Source organism: Papaver somniferum, chromosome 2 (genome assembly GCF_003573695.1).
Source record: "Papaver somniferum cultivar HN1 chromosome 2, ASM357369v1, whole genome shotgun sequence".
In the NCBI taxonomy this organism is placed as follows: Eukaryota; Viridiplantae; Streptophyta; class Magnoliopsida; order Ranunculales; family Papaveraceae; genus Papaver; species Papaver somniferum.
The window spans coordinates 68,017,995-68,032,709 of record NC_039359.1 but is presented as its reverse complement, the minus strand read 5'-3'; the positions used below and the strand labels follow the sequence as shown (position 1 = coordinate 68,032,709).

General features: G+C 35.3%; 1 protein-coding gene across 1 annotated transcript; it reads left to right on the top strand.

Annotated features, from left to right (window-relative positions):
• Positions 1-9,661: 9,661 nt before the first annotated feature.
• LOC113351295 (E3 ubiquitin-protein ligase ORTHRUS 2-like) lies at positions 9,662-13,426 on the top strand. The gene is made up of 9 exons (XM_026595310.1): positions 9,662-10,126; positions 10,728-11,284; positions 11,379-11,504; positions 11,593-11,692; positions 11,784-11,845; positions 11,953-12,055; positions 12,153-12,306; positions 12,438-12,652; positions 12,779-13,426. The coding sequence occupies exons 1-9, from the start codon at positions 9,662-9,664 to the stop codon at positions 13,424-13,426; spliced, it is 2,430 nt and encodes an 809-aa protein (XP_026451095.1).
• Positions 13,427-14,715: the final 1,289 nt, after the last annotated feature.

The window sequence follows — 14,715 nt, the reverse complement described above, 5'->3', positions numbered from 1 at the left end:
ATTTTACTTCTAATTATAATAATTTTTTTTTTATAATTTCGAAAATAGAAAGTAAAAGACACAACAAGATTTTGTTAACGAGGAAACCGCAAATGCAGAAAAACCTCGGGACCTAGTCCAGATTGAATACTCTCAGAATTAAGCCGCTATACAAAATCTAAACCAACTTCGTATAGTTGAGACCAAGCAACTAAACCTATAGTTCACCTAGTTTCCTCAGTATCCCTGCGCCTCCAACTTGTAATAAGTCACGCACTTGGAACAATTCCTTTGGTTCGTATTCCAAACAGTAAAGGAACAACAAATCTGTTCGGTAACAACTCTTTTCAACCAAGTGATATGAGTTTGACAAAGGCTCTCTCGTTTAACACATAAACACCTTTGTCGGGTCCTTAGATCTCTTTCTTACCAATCACCAAAGTGATTGTAAGCCTTAACTATTAATCACAAAGAAGTATATTGATGCCGATATATACAACTAATCAATCACGATTATCACAAGGATAAATCTGATTATAGTTGGATCCCTTTCCATCCGAAACAAGTATTGTGCACACCAAAGATTATGAACCCAAAAAGTCTTCTTGTCTTCAAATATTCTTTGATCTTCAATAAACATCTGCACACAATCAACTTGAATTTTTTATGATCAATCCACACAGAACGGAGTCTGTTAACGTCGGATTATCACAAGACGTCTTTAGATCTACAAACAGCCTAAAGATCCCCTTCGACACTTCGATCTATTTTGAGTGAATCTTATATTAGAAGGGAAGATTCTCAAGCATAAACAAACTAGGTGAAATCAAAGATCAACCACCGTTATTCAATCAAATCAATCGAAAACTAATAATAAACCGCAATTATCTAGTTTCCCACCAACGGTACTAATAAAGCTTCTCAATCCCAAAGAAGTCTTTAAACTGAGTGGCCGTAAGAGATTTCTCCTAACTAGGGTACTTTCCTCTCCGAATAGGCGGCTCCACCAGAAACAACACAACTGAGGTAGTTTTGCTAGCTCTGAGGATTAGTTTTCTAGAATTGCAAGCTTCAGTATTTGTAGAAAGGAAGTTTGGACACCAAGGAATTTTCAAAACCGAATATTCTCAAAGATATGCAATAAACACAAAATCGGTTTTCATAATTCCTGGAAATGCTTTGTCCAAATATTGACCGAAATTCCAATAGAAAAATATATAATCAGTAAATGCACATTACTAATTATTATTTTCTAAAGATATGTATTTAATTGCTGGAAAGTAAATACCATATAAAAACCAAGAAACCTTTAATAAAAAAGATTCTCAATTAATTTCGATCCTGAGATTCTCCTTAGATATCAAGGAATATCTTTGAACAATTAATGATAAGAGTTACAACCCGTATTCAAAGAATGATGACATCCTTACTTTGTAAGTCCTCTTTCATACTTATAATCTTGGAATGCATTCGACTTCCAAGAACCATGTGATTGATTATCCTATCAAATCACCATTCATGGGTATCATGGTTCTACCAAAATAAGTTTTGGTTCTACCTTCATGTGAGTACTGTGCATAGTCACACTAGTTACCAAAACTCAATTGACTAGGTACTAGGATCGGTTCCCCACATACTTATGATAACTACCTGTAATTTGGTGCACATGTGCGTAGGATCGGTTCCCCTCACTTCTAAGAACGTGTTTCACATGTTCATAGGATCGGTTCCCCCCACAATAATAACTTGTGGCACCTCTTACAGGGATCAATTCCCCTCTTGCAAACCTGCACCTCTTACTAGGATCGGTTCCCCTTTCACTAATAAAAGTTTCTATTTACAAGGTATCGACCATACCATCTTGAGTGATGACTTAAGATCGGTTTTACTAATAAAAGTTATACCAATAACTTAAGTCAGGCATCCGTGAATAGTTTTACCAGCCACATAAACAAGTTTATGATAGGTTATACACATCACGCATATTGGTAGTTCAAAATAGATTTGCAATAAATAGCATTACCAATAAGCCTAGCGATTTCCCTTTCGATCCACAAACAAGTTTGTGAACTTACTTCCTTTAAACTAATGTAAAAAAATTGTTTCCTAGGATGAAATCTTCACTCACACCCATACATAATCACAATAGAAATTAAACGATTATGTCGATGTCTTATATACAAAGTTTAATGGTTAAGCAATAAACCTCGTAATGTATTCCTTAACACTATGTCTACCCAGAGTGTCATACACAGCTTCGCAGTTTCATTTTCTATATGCACGACTTGAAAGATACGTTAGGGAATGAAACAGTTCAAGTCAAATATTACTAACCTCAAGAGGAAGGATGATTGTTGTCGTTGTAGCTCCATACTTCTTCACATCTTCAAGTCTTCATGTAATACTTGTAAGTCTCAAATCCTAATACTTTCAAGCTAACCTATACGAAGTTGACTCTAGTAAATAATCAAGCGACTCTATAAATGAGTTTTGATTCACTAAAATATGACAACCAAACTTGACATACCAACGCTTGGTGGGTTCAACCGAGCAATACTCTAACACCATCTTTAAACCATTTTTCCTTGCTCTTTGGCTTATTCTCCTAGCTAAATTCAAATACAAAGTAGCATGGTATAACTTAGCCTACTCTCTAGCCACCAAATCATCATTAGAAAGTGGATTTATTTCTTCTAGATTATGAAGCACATCAATAGTAAGCTGAAGATTATCTAGCCGTGATTGCATATTACCAAAGGTATTTTGATGCCAATTCTTAATAATAAAAACTTGAGAGATTGCAACTTCTTTGCAATGATATAGCTATGGGTACCAACAAAAGACATATTTTCCCAAGAGGTCTTAAGATTTCTTAAAAAATCAGCATGATTTAAAATGAAATTATCTAACCTAATAGGTGAAGTTATCTTTTCTTTAGAATTGCAGCTGAGAATAATAGGAGCATGATTAGAGATTGGTCTCTTTAATCTGACTTGCATAAGAGAGGGACAATGTGCTAAGAAGTCACTACATAGTAAAAATATGTATAGCCTTATCAACATAGGTTGGTTTTGTTATGAATTAGTCCATGTAAATCTTCCTCCCACCATGGTATATCCACCAAAGAGAATCTATTGACAAAGGATTTAAAAGACTTACTATTAGCAGTTCTTCCACTAGGCAAATTTCTGTCAGCAGCACTTAGAGTTGCGTTAAAATAACCACCAATCAACCAAGGTTCATCAAAAAGCAATCTAATATCTCTGAGATCCTGCCAACATTTGGTTGTAGTATCCTCTATCTGAAGCCCCGTAAACAGCAGTGAAAAGCCAAACAAAATCATCTGAGATATTCCTGAATTTGATTGATATAGAGAATGCTCCAATAAGATGATCTTCCATTATTGCCACACCCTCCTACCACATAACTATAATACCTCCATCAACACTTTCAGAAGCTTGATAAACATAGTTACACCTATTATTACCCCAAAGAAATCTAATAAGACTATCATCCACCACTTCTATTTTTGATTCTTGAATTTTGGCAATCACTAGATTATTCTTGAGAATTTTCATTTCTAATAGCAACCACTTTAGGGTCTTGACTTAAACTCTTAATGTTCAAACTTAGAATTTTGTGATTCATTAAACAATAGACAAAATCCTAAAAGCAATTGGATTAAATCAAACTTTCACATCTAATAATTCCTCCTCCAAATGTCCTTTAAGAGCATCAATTTGTTCTTCCTTATCCAACAATGTGTCTTGAATCTCTTCTTCTGAGTCGTAATTTGCAAGGCCATCATCATCTTCTTCTAACGGTAACTACATCTTATCCTCATGTATGGAATCCCTTTCCGCTATTTCGCAGCATATGTTAATCATTAACGAGTGATTAGTTGATATGCCCATCAGCTTGTTGAAATTCAATTGAGACTTCGACCTTGATTGAAATTCCCCCTTTTCGACAGTAGAGACAATAATTTCTTTATTTGAGGGAGCAACTATAGGGACAATAGGGCTCAATAGATTTATGGAAGAATATACAATCAGTGGTTCAAAAAACAAATCATGGGAAGGAGTTTCATCCTTATATGATGTAGAGCCAGTATCTGGGCCTAAATATTCACCCTAAGATGTCACTCTCCCCATCAGGCCCATATCTTGATCCGGATTCTGTGTCTGGTCACGGGCAGGAGTTCCACTCTTACTTAGTGTAGAGTCGATACCTAATTCACCGCTAAAATCCATAGGTACCACTCTCCCCCTTTGGCCCATATTTCGACCAGATCCCGTTTTTTCTATCCTTACCGTAACCCATGGTATAATAGTTTCCTCCTCCGAATCATCTGACACATGGTTCACCAAATTAGATTGGTTTTCCCTTAGCTGAAGCTCAGACACTCTTCTCCAAATTTTATTCAAATTTTTTTAGCATTGCATTAGACGAGCTAAAATTTGAATTTACAGTATTCTAAGACTTATTCTACCTGATAGACTTAATTTCCGAAGATATTGATCCCTGGGAACTGTTGCATTAGATTAGTCAGTTAACTTACTCTCCATCTTCAGTATTACAATAATGGATTTGATTTTTAGAATCTCCTTTGGCTTGTGAGCGCGATCGAGTTCATTGATCATCTGAGGTTGAATCCATTCGAGGCTTAACCAATGACCCTTAAAACTTGTAGGCATTTGGGATTTTACTAAGCTCACAATAAACTCTGATCTTGCAGCTATTCAGTTTTGAAAAGTTTAAGGTCGATGTATGAACTTCCATCACCTTTCCCTAAGGAGAACAAATTGATTCAAAATGCTGAAAATTTCAGAATTGAAATGGTAGACCACAGATTCCAATCAATGAGAAGGCTCTTAATACGACACCTTAGTGATATGAGAATCAGCAAGCCTCCAATATCTGATCGATATTTTTGACTTCCCAACCTTAAAAAATTGTTATTCCTTGAACAGATCAAACATAAACGAGCATTAAAAAATGTTAATCTACTATTGATGCTACGTAGATCTATACTACAATTGAGTCATTTTAGTAATCCATTTTCAATTCTATTCCAACCAGAATGAAAATTATGAACCTCAACTGCCAAACCAAACTCATAAAAACATTTACCATTAGATCTCTATGATTGAGAAGAAGGATGAGAAAGTGTAGGAAACATTTTATCCCGGTTATGAGCCATCAACAATCTAGCGAGTTGAGAATGCTTTGGAATATCAGACGCATATCTATTCTGAATATTACTTCTATTCCCAAAAGGAATACAAATGAAACTTGGATCTAACTTCTTTGAGTAACCAATAACCATTACTTGTAAATAAGATCCCCTCACATTATTTAGCCAAAAAACTTGTACCAAAACTCCGTTGAATCTCTTCCACTAGATATGTCCGACCTCATAATCACTATTTACATCCAGTAAAAAAGAAGAAAACCAATCTATATAAGAGATAGGAAGAACAATCCAACTTACTTTCCTTTTAAATCTCTCTAAGATTTTGAGTCCAGCATGAAACCATGTGAAATCGAAAGATTTTGAACGAAAAACGATGTTAGGAATAGGTTGATAATCCATGACGTTTAGATCAAATCACGAATCAACACTCAAAAACCAAGAACATCTTCATCTTGGAAAATCGCAAGAGAAAAGTTGCGTAAAAATCGCCAATCGAGTTTTCTCTCTCTTAATTAACAATACGTGAAACATTTTGGACCAATCAAATAAATAAATATTTCTTCGTTCTCACATCTCTCGTTCTTGTGTATTCACTCTACCAACATTAATATTAATACGTACTTCCTCCGTTTCAAAATAATTGTCTATTATTTTGAAACAGAGGGAGTATATCCTTGCGGTTTTATTTACCAAATACTATGTGGTTACGATACGTGAACAAAAATACCGTCATTTGTTACATATGGTGCAAGAATATACCCGATTATTAAGACCCAAACAAAATTTTAATATTCACAAGGCATGCCGTTAGAAAGCCCAAATACAAGTCTAAGGCTAAGTCCTATGGGCTAGATTGAACTGTTAGATTGACAGTTTAGTGTTGCAATTCAAAAAACAGTGTGACCTAAAAGTTAACACTAGTTCTCTCATATCAAGTGCTCGCAGTTCAACTATAACGAAATTGAAGAAAATATGTCTGGACGTTGTTCCGTTCAGCGTATCTAGCTGCTAGATTAGCACTCCTATAAGGTTTAGGAGGTTGTCCGAGCTACGTGGACTGCTAATCTAACTGCTAGATTAGAAAATTATAGGACTTAATCTAAAGACCAACTGCGTGTCCAGACGGGAATCACATAGTTATGGGTGGAGGAATCAGAATGAAACATGCCGAATACTTATGGCTGAAGTTAACGAAACAACATAGTGTTGCCTGTCTCGGGAAAACTTTAGGCCTTGTAAAATGGGTACGTGACACCAAGACATGTGATGTAAGTCAACACAAGTCAACGAAGAGGTCTATGAAACGGTATCAACAAATGAGAGCTAAAAGCAAAATAAAACAACTTTCCTTGTCATGTCTCGTAACCACTAATCTACAAGTGTTATTACCCACTTCGCAACGTGGGCAATTCTCCAATGACAAGTCAAAACAATCTTCTTACAAATATGCACCCCAAAAACTGCGAAGGTTCGGCAACGTGGAAGCCATCTTACTCGTCGGTTACCTGCCGAGAACAGTAATAAAATCTGAAAAATGGGAACCACGGAGTAAGAAGAGCATTTTGCAGGAAACAACGGGAAGAGCATTGGTGAATTTGTTGTAATCTGGTATTGGGTTTGAAATTCCTGCCATATTCCTCTTGGAAAACCGAAAGGAAAATGTGGTGAATGGATAGGGGGCAGCTGTATCAAAGTTCATTAAATTTTGTATTTATTTGAAACTAATCCTATCTACCTAGCTATTGGTGTGGAATTAAAGTCTTTGTTTATGGGCATATTACTTAGTGATTTGAATGATTAAAATGCCCATGCCCTCTGTATCGTTATTCATCTTCCTTGTATAGTTTATTTCAAAACAATATTATTGAGTCATTTAAAATCTCAAAATAAACATTACTTTAAATGACTCAATAAAAATGCTGATGTCCTCTGTAACATTCTTTTTAAGTCATCTAAAATATTAAAGTGTTCTTTGTTTTTTTTTAAGAAAATGGATTAATTAAAAAATGGCATAAAAAATAGAAAATTTTATATGGCTAAATGGTTTTAAAGATGGGGTAGAATCCATTGACATGGTTATAATGACATAATCTTGACATTTTAACGTTTTTTTTACCAAGCCCAACATGCAATGAATTTCAAGCTAACTTTTTGATGACATGTTCTTCTTATAAGTCTCTACATTCCCACCAAAAATGAGAGCATTTGGAGATGTATAGGACCATCATCTGTTGAAATTAAAATTTGTCGATGGTGAAGTTCCGTATTTCGAAATACTTTCATTTTTGGTAGGAATATAGAGATTTATAAGAGGAACATGTTACCAAAATCTTAGCTTCAAATTCATTGTCGGTTGGGTTTGGTAGAAAAATGGCGCTAAAATGTCAAGATTATGTCATTATAACCATGTCAACGAGTTCATATGGTCAGTCAGATTAGAGTTCTGAATATCATTAAGTTTATGTTTTACGCTTTTTCTTTTGTTTTTTTCCGTCGTTTACATTCTTCTTTTATTTGATACAGTAATAAGTCTATATTTTCTTTTATTAAAACAACATATTGTGACAGTGTTGGAAAAGATTTTTGATAATTATTTAATGCATGTATAGATTTTTGATTTTTTTTCTTCGTGTCTTTCGGTTTATTTTTACTTCACATATGTTATCAAGTGTTTGAAAGATTTAAGGTTGACATTTACTTATATGTCATATAATATCTACCATTCTGGTTTAAATTCTGAGCACTTGATGTTAGACAGTTATTTACAGTCTTCTCAAATAACTGAGTTAACTAATATATTTATTGTCTTGTACTTATAACAATTACGACGTTGTTTCACAAAATATTCAGGATCTCAGGGTAAGTTTTCTACAACCCATTAGGTTTTCTTTGACTATAGCTATTAATTTTTTTTCGTTTATAGATTTTTGTCGGTTATCGCTGCATTTGATAACTGAAGTTCGGAGGGTCTGATAAAACACATTGCCACGTAATCAAATTTAGTTATAAACCGATAAAAAAGAAAAATTCATATTTTTTCACCGCAGTTGTTGGGAACTCATCAGTCATGTATTTATTTATCCGACAAGCATATCAATGCCCTGGGTTTATTTAAATACTGTACATTTGTATTTGTCAATAAAAATATAAAAATATTTTCCGACCATTAACATACAAAATCTTCAAAACCAAAACAAACTTTAATTTTCCGAACAAAAAAAGAACAAACTTGGCATCATAAATAATTATTAAGAATATGGTGACACATTAAATCATCATCAGATCAGTTTGTCGGAACAAATGCCATCATCGGAAAATTCCAGGTTTCAAATTCTTATTTACGTTATGAGTATTTGATTTTAGACATGTATTTGCAGTCTTCTGAAATAACTAAATCAGTTAATACCTAGTATTTATAAAGACGTGTAAAGCATTTAGACACGTACTCAAAATTTTCTATATCTCAATTGAAGTAGATATAAAGTTGGATCTACATTAGATTTTCTGACCACCAAATCTTTTCGTTTATAGATTTTTATCAATTATTGTTGCAGTTTATAACCGAAGTTCAGATGATCTAATGAAACGGTTAGCCACGAGTTCAAAGTTAGTTATAAACCGACAAAAACTTAAATCAATGATTTTTCAGTACAATTACTGCAACTCATCGATCATCTATTTACTTATTCGACAAGCATATTAATATCGTATGTTTATTTAAAAAAAATACATTGTAACTAATTTATCAATCTAGACTTAAAAAATAATAGTACATCTAGACGAATTTCTTAATCTTACCATAAAATTTCAAAACCATCAAATAAATTATAAGAAAAGTTCTTCGTGGCATATTTAAAAAAAAGAAAAGAAAAGAAAAGAAAAAGACCTAGCTTGTGCAAAAAGATGATGATATATTTATTGTTCGGAAGGTTTAATCTTCAGCATAAAAAATTTATCAAAACAAATGATACCACAATTAACATTTTCATCCAAATTCTAAATAAATATAACAATAAAATTAGTGATTAAATGGTTTTACCAATAAATAAAGAAATAAAATTCAGAACCAAAATAACATCAACATTAGTTTTGTTTTCTTTTTGTGAAGCATAAATAACGACATTAATGACTAAATATTACCAAAGAAATAAAGAAATAAATTTCAAAATAATGGAGCATGCTTAAAAAGAGCCAAAGGGGTAATTTAGGAACACGAAACCAAAATTAATAAAACAAGATTATCCATGTATAGCAAATGTTTCCAAAGAGTAATAATATTTTTTCCAAAACAAAATAGAGGGAAAATTCAAACCCCTTCCGAAAAATAGTCCTCTCAGCCGCTTTAATTCCCCCCTCATTGGTGAAATCGAAAGTCCCATCACTATCAACACCATTCCGCCTTTCCCTCTCCAAAAGTTCTTATTGTCTGTTCTCAGATAATTCTGCGCACCTACCACCACCACCATCATCGCCACCTCCGCCTCCATGGCTCAACTCCCATGCGATGGAGATGGAGTATGCATGCGTTGCAAAACAAAACCAATATCAGAAATCGAAACCCTAGTCTGTATAACCTGTGCCACACCATGGCACGTCAGTTGCTTAACAACACCACCAGAATCGTTATCTTCTACTCTAGCATGGGAATGTCCTGATTGTTCTTCTGATGGTGGTGATGACTTGACGATGACGATGATTCCTTCCGTTGATGCATCGAGTTCTTCAAATGAACTTGTGACTATGATTCGTCAGATCGAAAGTGATATTACACTGACTGATCAGGAGAAAGCTAAAAAACGGCAACAAATATTGTCTGGATCACTGAAATCTTCAGATCTTGATGATGATGATGAAGAGATGGAGAAGAAAAGTGGAAATGATATGATGAAGATTCTAGATGATAAACTTGACTGTCCTATTTGCCAGTCGTTACCTGACAGACCTGTTACAGTAAGTATTTCTTTTTCATTTTTCTTTTGGATTTTTTGATAGTGATTTATTAAGATTTAACAGTAATGGTGAATATTAATTAAAGTTTAAGATTTTTTGATAATTTGTGTACTTATTTTTAAGTTGATTAGTGATGTATTTAGAGAATTGATTTTACGTAGGATTTTACTCTTCATTTGGGGATTTTTTTTTGTTTGAATTCGTCTTTTTGTCTCTCCTTGTAAGAAAAAAATGCCCTAAATAAGAGATCAATCTGAACCAAATAGGTTGGAATGGAAACTTTTATTTATGATTTGATTTTAAACTTTTTGCATTAATATGTTATGGTCATAGACATTGCCATTAAAGTAATGGTCATTATTGGGAAGTTTTTTAAAATTGACGTTATGGTCCTTCAATTGACATTTGTGTCTTGTTTTTCTATTCATAGTGACCATGGGTATAGTGGTACATGACTGTACTTATGGAAAGGTTTTGTTTGACATTTAGGTTTTGATTTTGCTAACCTTCATGTGATGTAAATTTTTTTTTTTGTATGTGTGAAAAGATAGGATTTAACTATGAATGATTTGGTTTTTGGTTGAAACTTGGTATGTTTCAGACTCCTTGCGGTCACAATTTCTGTTTAAAGTGTTTTGAGAAATGGGTGAAGACTCTGAAAACGACGCAACCAGCTGGGCAACCAATGTGTCCTAAGTGTCGCAGTATGGTTCCTAAGAGTATGCTGACTAACCCAAGGATTAACTCAGCCCTTGCTGTCGCAATACGTATGGCAAAGGTTGCAAGGAATAGTGGTTCAGTGGAAGGCCCATTGAAAGTCTATCACGTTGTTCAGAACCAGAATAGACCAGACGAAGCATTTACTACGGAACGAGCTAAGAAAACTGGGAAGGCTAATGCTGCTAGTGGGAAGATCTTTGTTACTATCCCGGCAGACCACTTTGGACCCATACTTGCCAAGAATGATCCTAGGAGGAACCAGGGAGTGTTGGTTGGGGAGTCATGGGGAGATAGGCTGGAATGCAGACAATGGGGAGTCCACTTTCCTCATGTAGCTGGAATTGCTGGGCAGTCTAACTATGGTGCGCAGTCTGTGGCTCTTTCAGGAGGGTACCAAGATGACGAGGACCATGGAGAGTGGTTCCTCTATACAGGAAGGTTAAACTCATATACTCTTGTGCTGTTATTGTATATACATGCTATATCTCTTAGTCTAGGTCGGTTTTGCTTATCTGGTATCTCATGTTAACAGTGGGGGAAGAGACCTCAGCGGCAATAAACGCACAAACAAAGATCAGTCATTCGATCAAAAGTTTGTGAAATATAATGAAGCACTTCGTGTTAGTTGTCGAAAAGGATATCCAGTCCGCGTTGTGAGGTAGATCTACTCTTCTTACTTTTTCCTTACATTTTTTAATTAGTTAAATTTGTTTCTTTTTTAATTTGTATGCCACTGCAACTTTCAGGTCATTTAAGGAGAAGCGCTCATCGTATGCTCCACAAACTGGGGTTCGATATGACGGAGTTTATAGAATAGAAAAATGTTGGCGAAAAATTGGGATCCAGGTGTGGTGGTTTCTCTTGTCTTCTAAATTTACACTCTTGGCCTATGTCTTCACTTTGCTGCCAGTCTCTAATAAGAAAGTGTTATTTACAGCGCCACAAAGTCTGTAGGTATCTCTTTGTTCGATGTGACAATGAACCTGCTCCTTGGACAAGGTTCCTTTTCATTATGTTTTGGTTTCTTTTCTCTTCTTAATTACGGAGATCCATGGCTACCCTACTTAGTAATAACATAATTCTCTGTGTCATGTCATCAACTGTAGTGATGAGCACGGAGACCGTCCCAGACCTCTGCCTGTTATTAAGGAGCTTAGCAGGGCAACTGATGTTACAGATAGAAAGGACAGTCCATCTTGGGATTATGACGTGAGTTACATAGCTGCTGTTATGTTGATCAATTGCATTTTGAAGTATATATGCATGTCTTATCAGAAGGTTAACCTGGAGTTTCCTTGTCTTTCAGGAAGAAGAAAGTTGCTGGAAATGGAAAAAACCTCCACCTGCAAGTAAAAAACCCGTTCATACAGGGAATCCTGAAGATATTGAGGCTTATAATAAAGAAAGGAAAGCATGGAAAAAAGCGCAGAATAAGTCTCTTACAGAACAGTATCTGAAAGGTTTGAACTCTCTCTCCATTATGAAAAAAAATCACTGCAACCATGGTGTTGTTCATACGGTTCAATTCTTAATTCAACAGCATGTTATTGAACAGCATGTTACTAAGCTTCTTTCACGGTTCTTGTTGCAGGGTTCAAATGTCAACTTTGCCTGGAAGTGATGACTCTTCCCCTGACAACTCCCTGTGCTCACAACTTTTGCAAGCCTTGCTTAGAGAATGTGTTTGCTGGTAAAACTTTTGTTAGAGAGAGGTCTTCTCATGGGAGGACACTTAGAGCACAAAAGAAAATAATGAAGTGCCCGTCGTGCCCAACAGACTTATCCGAGTTTCTTCAGAACCCTCAGGTATGAAATTTCAATTCTCAACATCGTAACTATTAAGATCTGTCTGCGACCATCCATGTGACAAGATTATCATGCACACATTGCACTAGTGGTTTTTGCTTTGCTGAGGCCATGAGTTTGTATCAGGTTAATCGAGAGCTGATGGGTGTGATAGAAGATCTCCAACGTAAGGCCAAGGAGGAGGAAAATGATGAGGACCCAAGTGAAGAGTTGTATGAGCCCGAAAATATGATTGAAGACGCTGAAGAAGGGAGTGATAATTCTGACTTGAGGGAAGGTAATCCAGAAACTGGGGATGAGCCTAAGCAGATGAACAAACGCTTGAAGACGGAAGCTTCATATTTGTCCAGAAATGCAGATGGGTCTGAGTTCAAGGATGGCGAATCTGCAGTGGAGGAGATGAAATTTGATGTCACAGATGAAAACAATGTTGTGGAAAATAGTGCAGCAGAAGAAACTATTGCAGCTGAAACCAAGCTTAAAAAGGTGCCAGCGAAAAGAGCTAGCAAGAAGAAAGCTGAGGGAAAGCCTAAGCAGATGAACAGGCGCTTAAAGACTGAAGCTTCAGATTTATCCAGAAATGTAAATGGGCCTGAGATCAAGAGTGGCGAATCTGCAGCAGAAGAAACTATTGCAGCTGAAACTAAGCTTAAAAAGGTACCAAAGAAAAGAGTTGGCAAGAAGAAAACTGAGGAGACACCAGTGGTTGTTGACGAGGGGAATGATTCAACATCTAGCTCTCTTCAAATTGGTTCAGATGACCACATTGAATGATGTTGGTGGTAAGAAAATTCTATATACAGACACTTTTACTGGTAAAAGGAAAATAGGGTGGTATACTTTGTTTTTGGTGGTGTGTTCTTTATTCGATCTTTTTTGGGCAGCATAAAGTTTTTTTTTTGGGGGTATAGTTGAAAACAGGCATGTGATCAAGAAAAAGGGGGTATATCAATACGAAAGAGATACAGAACAGTGCAAGCAAATTTATCTTTCTGTTTTATTTTTAAGTATTTAAATGTCTTTTTTTTTATAAGTCTGAAACTATGTTGAAGGTTAAACTTTTGAAATCTTAAGTGGTAAATCAATATAGATTTTATCATTGTTATACTATTTATATTTTTTTTTTTTAATCATGATATTGGTGTTATGTTAAATTTCGTGGATCTAGCTGTAGTAGCAGAAAATCCTACTACTACACCCCTTAGATAATCTATACAATAAACTAGGAAATCATCATGAAGAACACTTAAATGTATTTTATTAGGTTTTAGAAATCAATACAAAAAAGTAAAGTAAAACCCTTAACTTGGGGAGCAAACAACTTTCTCTCTCTCCTAAAGTTCTATTTCTGCTCTCAAAAAGATCTCTATCTCAACACAGTGGTAGTTGGTCCTATATACAAGAGTTTTACATAGTGGAAGACAGCTAATAAAACCCCTATTTTCGGATCTGACGTGCAATGTCTTCGCACGTTTATATTGGATCTTCTCGCACGAACCCCTTAACTTCACACTTTACTCGTGACTTCATGACGTCATTGATTCCGTCATCTGGGATATATTACGTGCGAGTACGTTCACCCCCTTATAATAGTATCCCTTCGCATGATACCTATGGGTGCGATATTTAACCCCTACATTTTGCCTCTTCTCTTAGCGATCTTTATTATGGAAAGAGCGATGAGAGAAACTGCTCTTATAATGCTCTTCGCACCTTTAATGCGATTTGCCGCACCTTATCAACTTTTCATATTCTTTTTGACCGACAGGTTTCCGGATTTTTAGCATAACTGTTCACACGTTTTCTTTTTTTCACTTTTTACCGACACGTCTCCTCTTCCACCTGGTACATCCGGTCATCTTCTTTCCTATTTAATCTTTTCAAGGGAGATAGATTTTTCTTTCTTTAGTCCTTTCTTCTTCACAAAATCTTTTCGAATTTTCGTCTCATCTGAATCTTCATCTTCTCTTTTTCTGTTAGTGTTTACACTCCATGGATTCCTCCCAAAGGTTTGTTTTATCTCTTTTATTATGCTCTTTGTTGTGTACGACTTGCCTTTGTTG

What these genes read in the sequence shown, in the direction of transcription:
- LOC113351295 (XM_026595310.1), top strand. Translation starts at nt 9,662, where the DNA reads ATGGCTCAACTCCCATGCGATGGAGATGGAGTATGCATGCGTTGCAAA. An exon ending in GAACCTGCTCCTTGGACAAG is followed by an intron (nt 11,846 to 11,952) that starts GTTCCTTTTCAT and finishes CATCAACTGTAG; the next exon opens with TGATGAGCACGGAGACCGTC. An exon ending in AGTTTCTTCAGAACCCTCAG is followed by an intron (nt 12,653 to 12,778) that starts GTATGAAATTTC and finishes AGTTTGTATCAG; the next exon opens with GTTAATCGAGAGCTGATGGG.